Source organism: Equus quagga, chromosome 12, assembly GCF_021613505.1.
Source record: "Equus quagga isolate Etosha38 chromosome 12, UCLA_HA_Equagga_1.0, whole genome shotgun sequence".
NCBI lineage: Eukaryota > Metazoa > Chordata > Mammalia > Perissodactyla > Equidae > Equus > Equus quagga.
In genome coordinates, this window is record NC_060278.1 from 60,961,650 (window position 1) to 60,972,641 (window position 10,992).

At 62.9% G+C, this 10,992-nt stretch overlaps 1 protein-coding gene across 7 annotated transcripts; it reads left to right on the forward strand.

The window, feature by feature from the left end:
- Positions 1 to 1,667: 1,667 nt before the first annotated feature.
- On the forward strand, positions 1,668 to 6,471 carry ELF3 (E74 like ETS transcription factor 3). Of its 7 annotated transcripts, none has more exons than XM_046678236.1 (9): positions 1,668 to 1,800; positions 2,164 to 2,334; positions 2,683 to 2,904; positions 3,128 to 3,226; positions 3,397 to 3,516; positions 3,683 to 3,772; positions 3,919 to 4,035; positions 4,905 to 5,100; positions 5,678 to 6,471. In XM_046678236.1, the coding sequence occupies exons 2-9, from the start codon at positions 2,172 to 2,174 to the stop codon at positions 5,790 to 5,792; spliced, it is 1,122 nt and encodes a 373-aa protein (XP_046534192.1). In that variant the 5' UTR covers positions 1,668 to 1,800; positions 2,164 to 2,171; the 3' UTR covers positions 5,793 to 6,471. The 7 variants fall into 7 exon arrangements, with proteins under 7 accessions (XP_046534192.1, XP_046534196.1, XP_046534195.1 ...); XM_046678240.1 differs by having other exon boundaries at positions 1,679 to 2,040; positions 3,689 to 3,772; XM_046678239.1 differs by having other exon boundaries at positions 1,679 to 2,040; positions 3,131 to 3,226.
- The last annotated feature ends 4,521 nt before the right edge of the window (positions 6,472 to 10,992 follow it).

Here is a 10,992-nt window from a genome sequence, read left to right on the forward strand (position 1 = left end):
GAGGGTGTGCCCGCCTCGGGCTCGTTGGGGGAGGCCCCCTGAAGGGCCAACTGGGCTCTTGGCCACCCCTGGCCCAGTGGAGGGGGCCCTGGGCCGTAACCCCCTCTCCTGGGCACCCAGTGGATTCAGAGACAAGGAGGGTGAGATGGCGATTCCCCGAGATGAGCTTCTTGGTCCTTGAGCTGAGAGTTAAAGAAGCAGGTGGCTCCGGCAGTGGGGTCACCGTGTCTGTTTGCCCTCTGAGGCCAAGCTTGGCCACGGACCACCCAGAAAGGTGGGAAAGAGACACTCCAATCCGACCTCTTAGGTGCATAAGACACCAGGTCTGGAAGAGATCTTAGGGATGGTTAAGTCCAAAGAACCTGTTTTTACAGATGGGGAATCCACGTCTCCCCCAAGACCACATAATTGCGGGGGTGGGGTATCTCCTGCCTCCCCACTCCTGTGTGCTGCCCTGCCCAGCCCAGGGTCTCCAGCAGGTCGATTGGCCCCGGAGCCTGGTGTTCTGGGCTGAGTTCATGACCACAGACATGACGGACTCGCTCTGCACAGAGGGAAGGCGAGGGCTCGGGGCGCAGAGGCCAGCATAGGACCCCGACGCCAGGAGACGCTGGGGAGGGAAAGAGCACCAGCAGGTGGGTTTAAATCTCGGCCCCACCACTTAGCTGGCTCCGCGTGGCCTTGGCGGTTTGTCCAGCCCTTCCGAGCAGCAATTTTCTGTCTACACAGTGGAGAGAGCCACATGTCCGTTCCAGGGTCTTTGTGAGGTTTAAATGGAGAGGAGGTTGAAAGCGCCTATAAACAGTCAGTTCATACTGAGCCTTCCCTTTTCCTTTGAATGGCGTGACCCCGTATTCAGGCCTCTGACCACTAGAGGGTGGCAGGCCGGTTCTAGTGACCTGGGCGGGTAAGGGGAGAGGGAGAGGAGATGGAAGATAAACGCACGCATGTGGATTCCAGCACCTCCAGCAGCCGGGGCACCGAGGGTCGGTCAGAGGCGGAGGGAAGAGGTCCAGGCAGAGTGAGGTCTCTCCAGCAACCCCGAGGTGGATGGGCCTGAGCAGGCAGAGAATATGCCAGACCCTGCCGGCACAGTGGATGCCAGCGAGTGGCGGGCCACCCCACCACCACCAGTAGCCCGTGAACATTGCCATGTCTGGAAAGCCTTCCAGCCTGAATCCTGGGCGTGGCGGGAAAAATCTCCACGTCTCCGTACTTCTCTCCCTACCAGGCCCCTTGGCCTCAGATCTCCAGGCTGCTGGGGGCTAGCACCCTTGGTGACCCAGTTCCGCCAGCGGTTCAGGGCCCCCACCCGCCCCTCCCCTCCCCAGCCCATCCCTGGCCTGGCCCCTGTAAGGAATTTCCTGAGCCAGAGGGTGGCCGAAAGTACAGATGCCCACCCCGGCGACTCTCCCGCCGCCCGCCCAGGCCAGTGCCCTGTGCCCAACCCCAGAGGGTGCGGGGTGACAGACTCTGACAATCATTAAACCAGCCGGGCCTGATTTCCCAGCACCGCCTGCTCGGATCCAGGCCAAGTGGCACAAAATATGCAAATCACCCGGGGCCAGGAGCCCATTCTAAAGGCCAGGAAATCCCCTCGTCCAATGAGCCGCCAGCTCAGGTGACGCAGGTGCGCTATAAAGGCTGGGCTGGGAGGGGCTCCGGCTGCCTCTATTTAGGGCGGTGGGGGACGGGCCGGCGCCTACCTGTGGAACTCTGTGCCTCGTGGATTTCTCTCCTGCCTGTTGTCCCTTAATCCCGTCCGCCTGGCTGCCTTCCAGGCCCGTACCCGCCACTCCGGTAGGACCTCCACCTGCCGTCTTCCCCAGCCTGGGCCTCGGGAAATCGGGTAGGGGTCCCATGGACTTGCAGCTCTAAGCTGGCTGCTGTGGCAACGTGGTGCAGAGTGCCCAGGCAGGAGTGTCGGGCAGTGAGAGTGTCCCTAGGGGGACAGTGTGGCCACGACTCTGCCAGTCCCACCCAAGGGCCAGGTGGGCTGAGCCTTGGGCCCCCACCGGGCTCGGAGATCCTGGAGAGAAGGTATCCCAGGAAGCGCTGACCTTCCCGCCCCTTGGGGCTACTCTGGCCCCAGGCTCGGCTAGAGCAGGACGGCTGGAGGTGGGGAGGACCCGGCCCCTCACCAGCCTGGCCCTCTCTCCCCAGGGAGCCTCATGGCTGCGACCTGTGAGATCAGCAACGTTTTCAGCAACTACTTCAGCACTATGTACAGCTCGGAGGACCCCACTCTGGCCTCTGTGCCCGCTGCTGCCACCTTTGGGGCCGATGACCTGGTGCTGACCCTGAGCAACCCCCAGATGCCACTGGAGGGCACAGGTGGGTCCCAGCAGAGTGGAATGGGGTGATTGGGGAGGGGGAGACATCTATCCAAGAGCCTGTTAGGTAAATGGGGGACCAGCCAGGGATGAGGGTCTCCCGAGCAAATTCCAGGGCCAGCGGCCGGGTGGACCTGTAAGAGGCGGAGGTGTCGGGGGCGTGGGGGCTGGATTGTCTAAGTGAGGTGCGGGAAGGGTGTCCAGACCACCACCTCCTACCCCTGCTCTTGAGGGGGCTTCTCTGAGAGGTGAGGGGGGACGTGCACAGAATCCCAAACGGGCGCTGGAAGGGGGCTGTGAGGGTCTGCTGGTGGCCGGAGCTGACTGTTGCCGTGCCGGCCCCTTGTAGAGAAGGCCAGCTGGTCGGGGAAGCAGCCCCAGTTGTGGTCAAAGGCCCAGGTGCTGGACTGGATCAGCTACCAGGTCGAGAAGAACAAGTACGACGCCAGCGCCATCGACTTCTCGCGGTGCAACATGGACGGGGCCGCGCTCTGCAGCTGCGCCCCTGAGGAGCTGCGTCTGGTCTTTGGGCCTCTGGGGGACCAGCTCTATTCCCAGCTGTGGGACCTCAGTGAGTCCAGGCCACTGGTGGGGAGGTCTGCCTCTTGCCGGCTCCTTCTCGGTCACGGAGGCTGGTCTAGTGGTCAGCCCGTACCCCCAGCTGAGGTCAGCAGGCCGTGGGAAGGACCCGGAGCCCCAGGCCAGTGGACGCAGCCAGCGAGACAGCCCCTAAGGGGTGAGGGGTGAGGGGTGGGACTCGGCCTGGGCTCTGACCCTCCTTCCTTCCTTCTCAGCAGCCTCCAGCTTTCCTGACGAGCTCAGCTGGATCATTGAGCTGCTGGAGAAGGACAGCACAACCTTCCAGGAGACCCTGGGAGACCCGGGCCCCTTCGGTGAGAACCCAGTTTCTCACTCCTTCCCCAGCCCGTCCTGTCGCATCCGTGCCCTCCCTGTCCTGATTTCTGTGGCCCCAGCTAGAAAACCAGCAGGTCATCCCGCAGCTGGGTGGCCCCCTGTCCCGCCCTCCTCTGAGCCCTGTCTGAGCTCTTCCCTCCTCTTCCAGACCAGGGAAGCCCCTTCGGCCAGGAGATGCTGGACGACTGCCCGCAGGCCAGCCCCTACTACCCTGGCAGCTACGGGGCGGGAGCCCCCTCCCCAGGCAACTCTGACGTCTCCACCGCAGGTGAGCCCTTGGTCACAGCCTCCCTTCCCCCAAGTGTCCCTGAGCCCTCGGCAACCCACACTCGAATCCAGGCTCTCTGGGAGGGACAGGAGCCTGCTGGGCAGGCAGCGTGTCCCGCAGAGGGTAAGTGGCTGGAGAGGGACTCACGCTGCCCTCCCTGCCCTAGGGACAGGGGCTTCCCAGAGCTCCCACTCCTCAGACTCCGGTGGAAGCGACGTGGACCTGGATCCCACCGACAGCAAGCTCTTCTCCAGCGGTGAGTGGAGGGAGCCCCCGTCCCCAGGGTGGCCCCTCAGGCAGTGCCCTGGCCTGCCCTTCCCCCCATCCCGCTCTCCCGCAGGGTCTTCCTGTGGAGGGACTGCCCCTCACGCCCCCATCCTGACCGCCCTCCTCCCACCCTAGAGCCCTTTCCTGACTACAAGAAGGGGGACCCTAAGCACGGGAAGCGGAAACGGGGCCGGCCCCGCAAGCTGAGCAAAGATTCCCGGGACTGCCTGGAGAGCAAGAAGAGCAAGCACGGTAAGCTCTGCGGAGAGGGGCCGGGGGCCGGGGGCTCTTCTCCTGTGCCGGCTGGCTGTCCCCGAGCTCCTCGGCCATCCTCACAGCTGCTCGGGGCCAGGGTTGGGCTGTGCTGCAGAGGAGGGGAAACTGAGGCTCCCGCAGGAAGGCAAGAGGGGCTGAGCCCAAGGGTCCTGCCACCTGCTCCAGCTCTCTCTGCACATGCCCACGTCCCACCCGCTGGGACAGCCCGGTGGTGTGAGGAGGCAGCTGGTGGGGGCTGGCAGGGCCCAGAGAGCCTTGGTGGGCTCAGGCGAGGAACCTCGGCCCCTGGACACCGGGCCGGCAAGGGGAGGCCTTTCCGTCCCCCAGTCTGAGAACATGGGCCTTGGGCCTCAAGGGTGCACCAGCTGCTGTAGCCCCCGGGTGGGTGGCCCCGTCACTTCCCCACCTCTGTGCTGTATGCACGCAGGCTCCCCACACTCTGCCTGGCTGCTTCCTTCTAGTGTCGGGAGTATTTCCCCAGGATGCTGTCCCCTTGTCCCCCGGGCTGGGGCCACTCTGTGTCCTGTCCTTGCAGAGCTCTCCCCACCCATCAGTGCATTTGCTTTGTGACCGTGGCCCCCACAGGACTGGGAGCTCCTTGAGGCCATGGGGTGTCTCAAGGGCTCTCGTACCCCAGCCTGACATTTGATTGATATCTGAGCCAGCGAAACGGTGGGGCTGGGTGGGATATGGTCTTCCTGGGGCTTCTGTCCAGCGGGCAGCTGGGGAGGGGCTCAGCCACCCCCAGCACATGGGCATTAGTGGGCGGGGCGCTGGGACGGGAGGGCAGCGGGCCCGGGGGCAGGGGGCGCTGGGACCGCAGGCTGATGGAAGTGTCCTTGCAGCCCCCCGAGGCACCCACCTGTGGGAGTTCATCCGGGACATCCTCATCCACCCGGAGCTCAACGAAGGCCTCATGAAGTGGGAGAACCGGCGGGAAGGCGTCTTCAAGTTCCTGCGCTCCGAGGCCGTGGCCCAGCTGTGGGGCCAGAAGAAGAGAAACAGCAGCATGACCTACGAGAAGCTGAGCAGGGCCATGAGGTGAGGGCGGCGGGGCCCAGGGACCACGGCCTCCGCCAGCTCTGAGGCCGGCGGCACGAGGACACTGGCCTGGGTGAAATGAGACGGGGAGATTGGGAGGCTGGCACGTGGTGCCCGTGTCACCCCATCTGACAACAGCGTTCCTGGCGTGGTCTGCAGGCCCGTCCTAAGGGAGAGGGGCCGAGCAGTAGCCGAGGCCCACACTGAGGCCGGCTCCTCCCCTACAGAAGCATTAAGCTGCTTGTCTCTGGGCCTCGGTTTTCCCCTATGTACATGCATCAAGGGTGAGCTGGATCCCCCTGAAGTTCCCTCCAAGCCCTAAATCATGTGGTTTGCTGAGAGCCCCAGGACTCGGCCAGCCGGACACGTGAAGGCGAGGGCAAAACCGGGTCCTCTGGACCCAAGACCAGGTTGCAGCGCAATGGAACCAAGTCAGCTCCTCCCCAGGGCTGGGCAGAAGAGGGAGCTTCCCGAGAGGGTCAGGCTCGGGTCAGCCGAGCTGGGGCCCCGTGGGGGCAGGTCACCTGAGGAAACTGGCCCTCCTGCCTGAGCCCCTCTGACCGCCCCCCTCCCCCAGGTACTATTACAAGCGGGAGATCCTGGAGCGGGTGGACGGCCGGCGGCTCGTCTACAAGTTCGGCAAGAACTCCAGCGGCTGGAAGGAGGAAGAGGTCGTCGGGAGTCGGAACTGAGGGTCCCAACCAGAGCCGGGATGCACGCACGGACATGAGGCCTGCCGCCCCTCCCACAAGGACCCCGGGCCTCCACCGTCAGACTCGCCGCCCAGCGCTTTGCAAAGCAGCCGAGGCTCATGGACCCTGACAGCCTGGCCCCGTATTCGGGCCTGCGGCCTCTCCTCTCAGCCCTCCTCTCGGAATTACAAGCCCTGGGTTTGAAGGACTTTGCTGGCTGGGCGCTGGAGGCAGCTGCTTTCGTCTCAGAGTCTGGGTGCCTCTGACTCTATCAAGACTCCGCTGTGGAGACCTTCCTCCTGCAGATGTGTAGACTGAGCCAAGGAGGCCGAGCAGGCTGGAGGGGCGCAGGGAGAGGGGACAGCATGGGTCCCCCGCACCTTCTTTTGGACTGGCTTCCCCCAGCACCTGGACTCCGCGGGCGGGGGTCGGAACACTCCCTAATTTATGTGCTATAAATACGTTGGATGTACATAGAGAGCTATTTTTTCTAAGATATTCCCCTCCCCATCCCTCTCCCACTGAGCTCTGGTGGCCAGACTGACTGTCCCAGGCTCTCGTGGGGCCGGTGAGGGGCGGGGTGAGGCTGGGACCCTCAGTGGGGGCTCCTGGCTCCTTTCTCCTGGGAACGGAGGCAGAGACCTCCAATAAAGTGCCTTCTGGGCTTTTTCTAACCTTGTCTTAGCTACCTGTGCTCTGAGATTTGGGCCTCCAGAAGGGAGAAGGTCGTGGGTCAGGGAGGGGAGTAGGGCAGGGGGTGTACGGGGCTAGAGGGGAAACCGAGGCAGGAGGCCTGGAGTCCCAGCCTGGTGGGGGCTGGGAGGAGGGCAGAGGGAGCAGCGAGGAGGGTCACGACAGAGACAGCGTCCGTGACTCCGTGCAAGCAAGGACACGAGCTGGGCCAGCCAAGTGCAGGCCGTCCTGCCGCCACCACACAGCCGCTCGGTGACCTTGGCCGAGTCGGAGCTCTCGCTGTGAGGCTGGGGTTGGACCCGGTGCTCCCTAAGAAGGCTGGAGTCAAGTCCCAGCCAAGCTGGCTGCCAGCTGAATATCTGTTACGTGAAGTCTATCTTTCGCTTTCTGACACGAGCTCAGAGGTACGATCTTGTGGAGAAAAACCAGCAAGACCGAGACAAGTCCTTGAGAACGAGGGGGCGGGACAGACGTGCGGCACCTGTTCTTCAGGGGGACGCCACTCCACCCGCTTAAGCCCAAGCGGAGAAGGAGACTTGTGTTCATTTTACAGATGCAGAAAGTGAGGCTCGGGAGGGCCAGTGGCTCTGCCCGGGTCACTCAGGCTGTCCCCTCGGGCTGTCCTGCAGCCTCCCTGGTGGCTCTGTCCTGGCTCGGGCTCTTATGACCGAAAGCCCAGCAGATTCCAGAACGGCGCCACTGACTCCACAGTGATAGCGCGTCCAGGTTTTAGGGAGGATGTTTTGCTGGTGGGAGCTGTATCCTGGTCTCCTTAGGAAGAACACCTTTCATCAGAAAGTTCTTAAGTTTGAGGCTTCACGTTCCAGGGAGTGTGTTAAAAATCCATTTCGTGAGTTTGAAATGCTGCTTAGATGTCTTAGAAATACCAGGTTATAAGCTGGAGGGATGTGGGTAAGGAAGGGATCTTAGAAAAGACAGGCATGCGTGTGTGCATGTGCATGCGTGCATGCGTGTGTGCTTGCGTGCATGCGTGTGTGTGGAAGTGGGGCTTGCTCTGGAGAAGCCAGGCACAGTGGAAGGAAGAGTGGGGAGTGGGTTGGAGAGAGCAGGGGGGTCAAGAAAGAGCCCAGAATCTTCAGGAGCCACCTGGGCTCCAGCTTCCCTGCGGAAGGTGAGCAAGCGGCCGGGGAGGGAAAGGGATGGGCGGGGAGCGGCTGCCCTGCTGGCTGGGCCCCATCGGCCACCTCCTTCGGCAGCTTAGCCTAATCACATCCTCACTTCTTGAACACTCATACATGCTCGGTACCTGCCGCGTCTGGGGGCCTTCACACCCTGTTGAGGGGCCACCCTTGCTGCCTAACGTTCCAGCCTCGGAGCAGAGGACAAGCTAGGAGCCCAGGGTGTCCCTGCCACCTCTCCTTGGTCCCCGTTTTCTTCGGCTCTAAGAAGGAGACTCCAGCAGTGATGCACACATGGAGGGCCCGTGGGGAGCAGAGCGGGGACCTGGGGCCAGCCCCTCATCCTCTGCCACAGGGCTGGGAGGCAGCTGCCTGCCCGGCAGGACAGGCTGACCTTTGTCCCAACATTTTCCTTTATGGGGTGCTTTCCTCATCGCACTATCTCGCTTGCTCCGCAACACAGCCCTTGGAGGAGACTGGGCGTCCCCATGTCCCTGACGAGGCCAGTGCTGGCCCAAGGTCACCGGCCAGGTGAGAGGGGACTGGAGCCCAGGACCCCGGCCTCCAGGTGCGAGCCCAGGGGGCAGTGCCACACGCTGGCTCTGCAAGGGGACCTGGGGAGACCCAGAGCAGCCCTGGGGAGAGGCCGGAAGGGAGGGGTCCTCTGCTGGCCCCGAAGGACATGTTTCTTCCTCAGGATGTCTTTGCCTGCACGCGCCTGTCCACCTCCTCACCACTCAGGACACCGCAGAGCCCGGCACAGATGCTTGGGCCGGCCTCTCTCATCCCTGGTTGGCGCCCTCTCTGTAGAGTGTCAGCCCCTGTCCCCTATTCCCACAGGCTGAGCCTCTGGCCCCTCTGGATAGACTCCCCCTGCAGACGGCCCCATCTGGCCCTGGGGTGTGGGGGCGGGGGGCCTCTCCTCGGGTGTGGCCGGGGCCGCTTGGATCCCGCCTGGAGCTGCTGCTCACCTCTTATCTGCTGCTGTGGGATCGTGTGCTGCGGGGCAGGTCAGAGGGAGGTCACCCTGCCTGCCGGGGGTTGGGTGTGCCTGCCAGGTCGTGCTTCAGTTCCCGGATTCTCCCCCGAGCCCGCCCTCCACCCAGGGAGGGCCGGCGACTCTGGCTCCTCTGTCCCCGGGGAACAGGGCAGGGGGTCATTTTACTCAGGGGTCTGGTGCATCTGCCCTTCACTCCGGCCAGCTGCACACACGTCTCTCCCTCCCTGAGCTGAGGGCGCCTCGTCCAGCTCAGAGGAGCCCCAGGAATATTTGCTAAACGGCCCTGTGACTCTCCCCACCTGGCCGCCATCTCCCTCTACGCACACACCCACGCGTGCTGTGCTCTCACACACACTCATCCACACGCACTTGGGCACACTTGCACCCACTGGCACAGATCTACGCTCACAGCCCACACACATTCTCGCACGCACCGAAGTCTCGCAGCCACACGCGCACACACGTCACAGTCACACCTCGGGGGATTAAACCCAGGCTCAGCTGCTCCAAGCCTTGTTTACACCGCACGCCTCCTCCCTCAGGCTCCACTGACCCCCTCTTTGAAGCGTTTCCCTGACCTCCTGGCTGCCCTTTCTCCCTTCAGGGGGTGCTCAGGCCGTCCCTCCAGTCAGGACCAGTCGCCTAATTTGCAGAGCCCAGTGCAAAACGAAAACTCAGGCCCTCGTTAAAAATTATTAAAAATTCCAGATCATTAAACCGGGCGGGGCCCTTCCAAGCGTGGTCCTCCGAGTGACTGCCCAGCCGCGCACCCGCGAGGGCGGCCCGTGCCACACGGCCTCTCAGCTCTGCAGGACCGCCCGCCGCGCCGCCTACTCCAGACGCGTCTGCAGCGACCACACAGACGTAAATAAGTTGCCAAGCCAACTTTTCAAAATGAGGAGAGTTTTCACAGAATGACTTGAATTTGTGGTTCCTCTTAGAGAACCAGAAGCTCTGGCAGGGCTGAGCAGCTCTCCCCTGGACCCCGACGTGCAGAAGCAGAATTATGAGGTTCCCTATACGGTCTCAAGTTCACCGTCAGCGCCACCACACGTCGCCTGTGTGGCCCCAGAGGAATGACAGCTTCAACCCCTGGTTGGAGACGTCTTTGTCGGCTCCCAGCTGGAAACTCATTTTGTGCCCCCTCCACCCGGCAACATGATGGCTTATTGAAGACGTCGATAAGTAAATAGACAATGGGGTGGCAGGTTAGTGACGTTCACCAGAATGGAAACCCAGCCAGCCCCTTCTACTATGGGAGGGGGACCAGAGCCCGCCAACGTTTACTAGGAAGCATCAAATTCTCTCGCCTCCAAGACCATTTTAGGCCCCGTTCAGTGCATGGCATGTCACGGACGCTCATGGGCACTGGAGTGTCGGTGCACGACCTTCTGGGCTGGGCATGGCTTCTGGGCCCAGCAGCCTCGTCCTGGCCAGGTCCTCTCTCCGTGCTGAGGGAGACGGGGGCTGGCAGCACCTTGGTCCTCTGTGCAATAGCTTGCCACACATTTCGTCCCCGAGCCCACCTCTTTTCAGGGAGAGCAGCACCCTGAATGAGTCCCCACGTCGTAACCGTCTACCAGCGATTTGCCGAACAGAGCCCTAGATCCAGGTGAGCAAGCCCCATTTTACAGGCGAGGAAACTGAGCTCAGAGAAGGAAGGTGACTTTCTCAAGGTGACACAGCCTGCCGGTGCAGAACCTGAGCTTAGTGTCGATGGCTGACCCCTTAGCAAGCACTTCCTAGGTACCAACTTAGTGCTTCACCTGTGTCACTCATTCACTCTCTCGGAAGTGTGCGCGGCTCCACGCTGGGGGCAGGGGACCTGGTAGGGAACAGGTCACCCAGGGTCTGCAGCAAGCCCAGGCTGGCGCCCAAGAAATTCCCAGGACGTCGATATAACCTCCCAACAGGTCTCAGGGTGGGAGGAGTCCTCGCTTCGGAGATGAGGAATTGGGCTTTCGAGAGGTTGCGAACAGCTCGAGTGTTCAGAGCCAGAAAGTTTAGGAAACCAGGACTCGACCCCTGGCTCCCTGACACTCTCTCCTCGCCCCCACAACTGCCTCGGCTCTGAGAGGCTCTGAGCGGGCAGAGGGGCCTGGTATCCCACCACTGGGTGTGCGGCCTGGGAGGTGCCCTGGGGACACGCAGACGCGCCCGGAGCGGCTGGAGCTGCTCAGAGTACTCCTCCGGGGCTCCCTGATGCTGGGAGCAGACGGCCTGCTCGCGCGTGTCCAGGGACACTCCTGGTGGCCCTCACTGGGGAGCGTCGCCTCCCCCTCCTCATCCCCTCGTCCTCCTCCTGCTGCTACGTGCAGGGCTGGGCTGGGGCAGCCTCGGCAGCAATTAGCCCAGCGCAGCCGCCCGT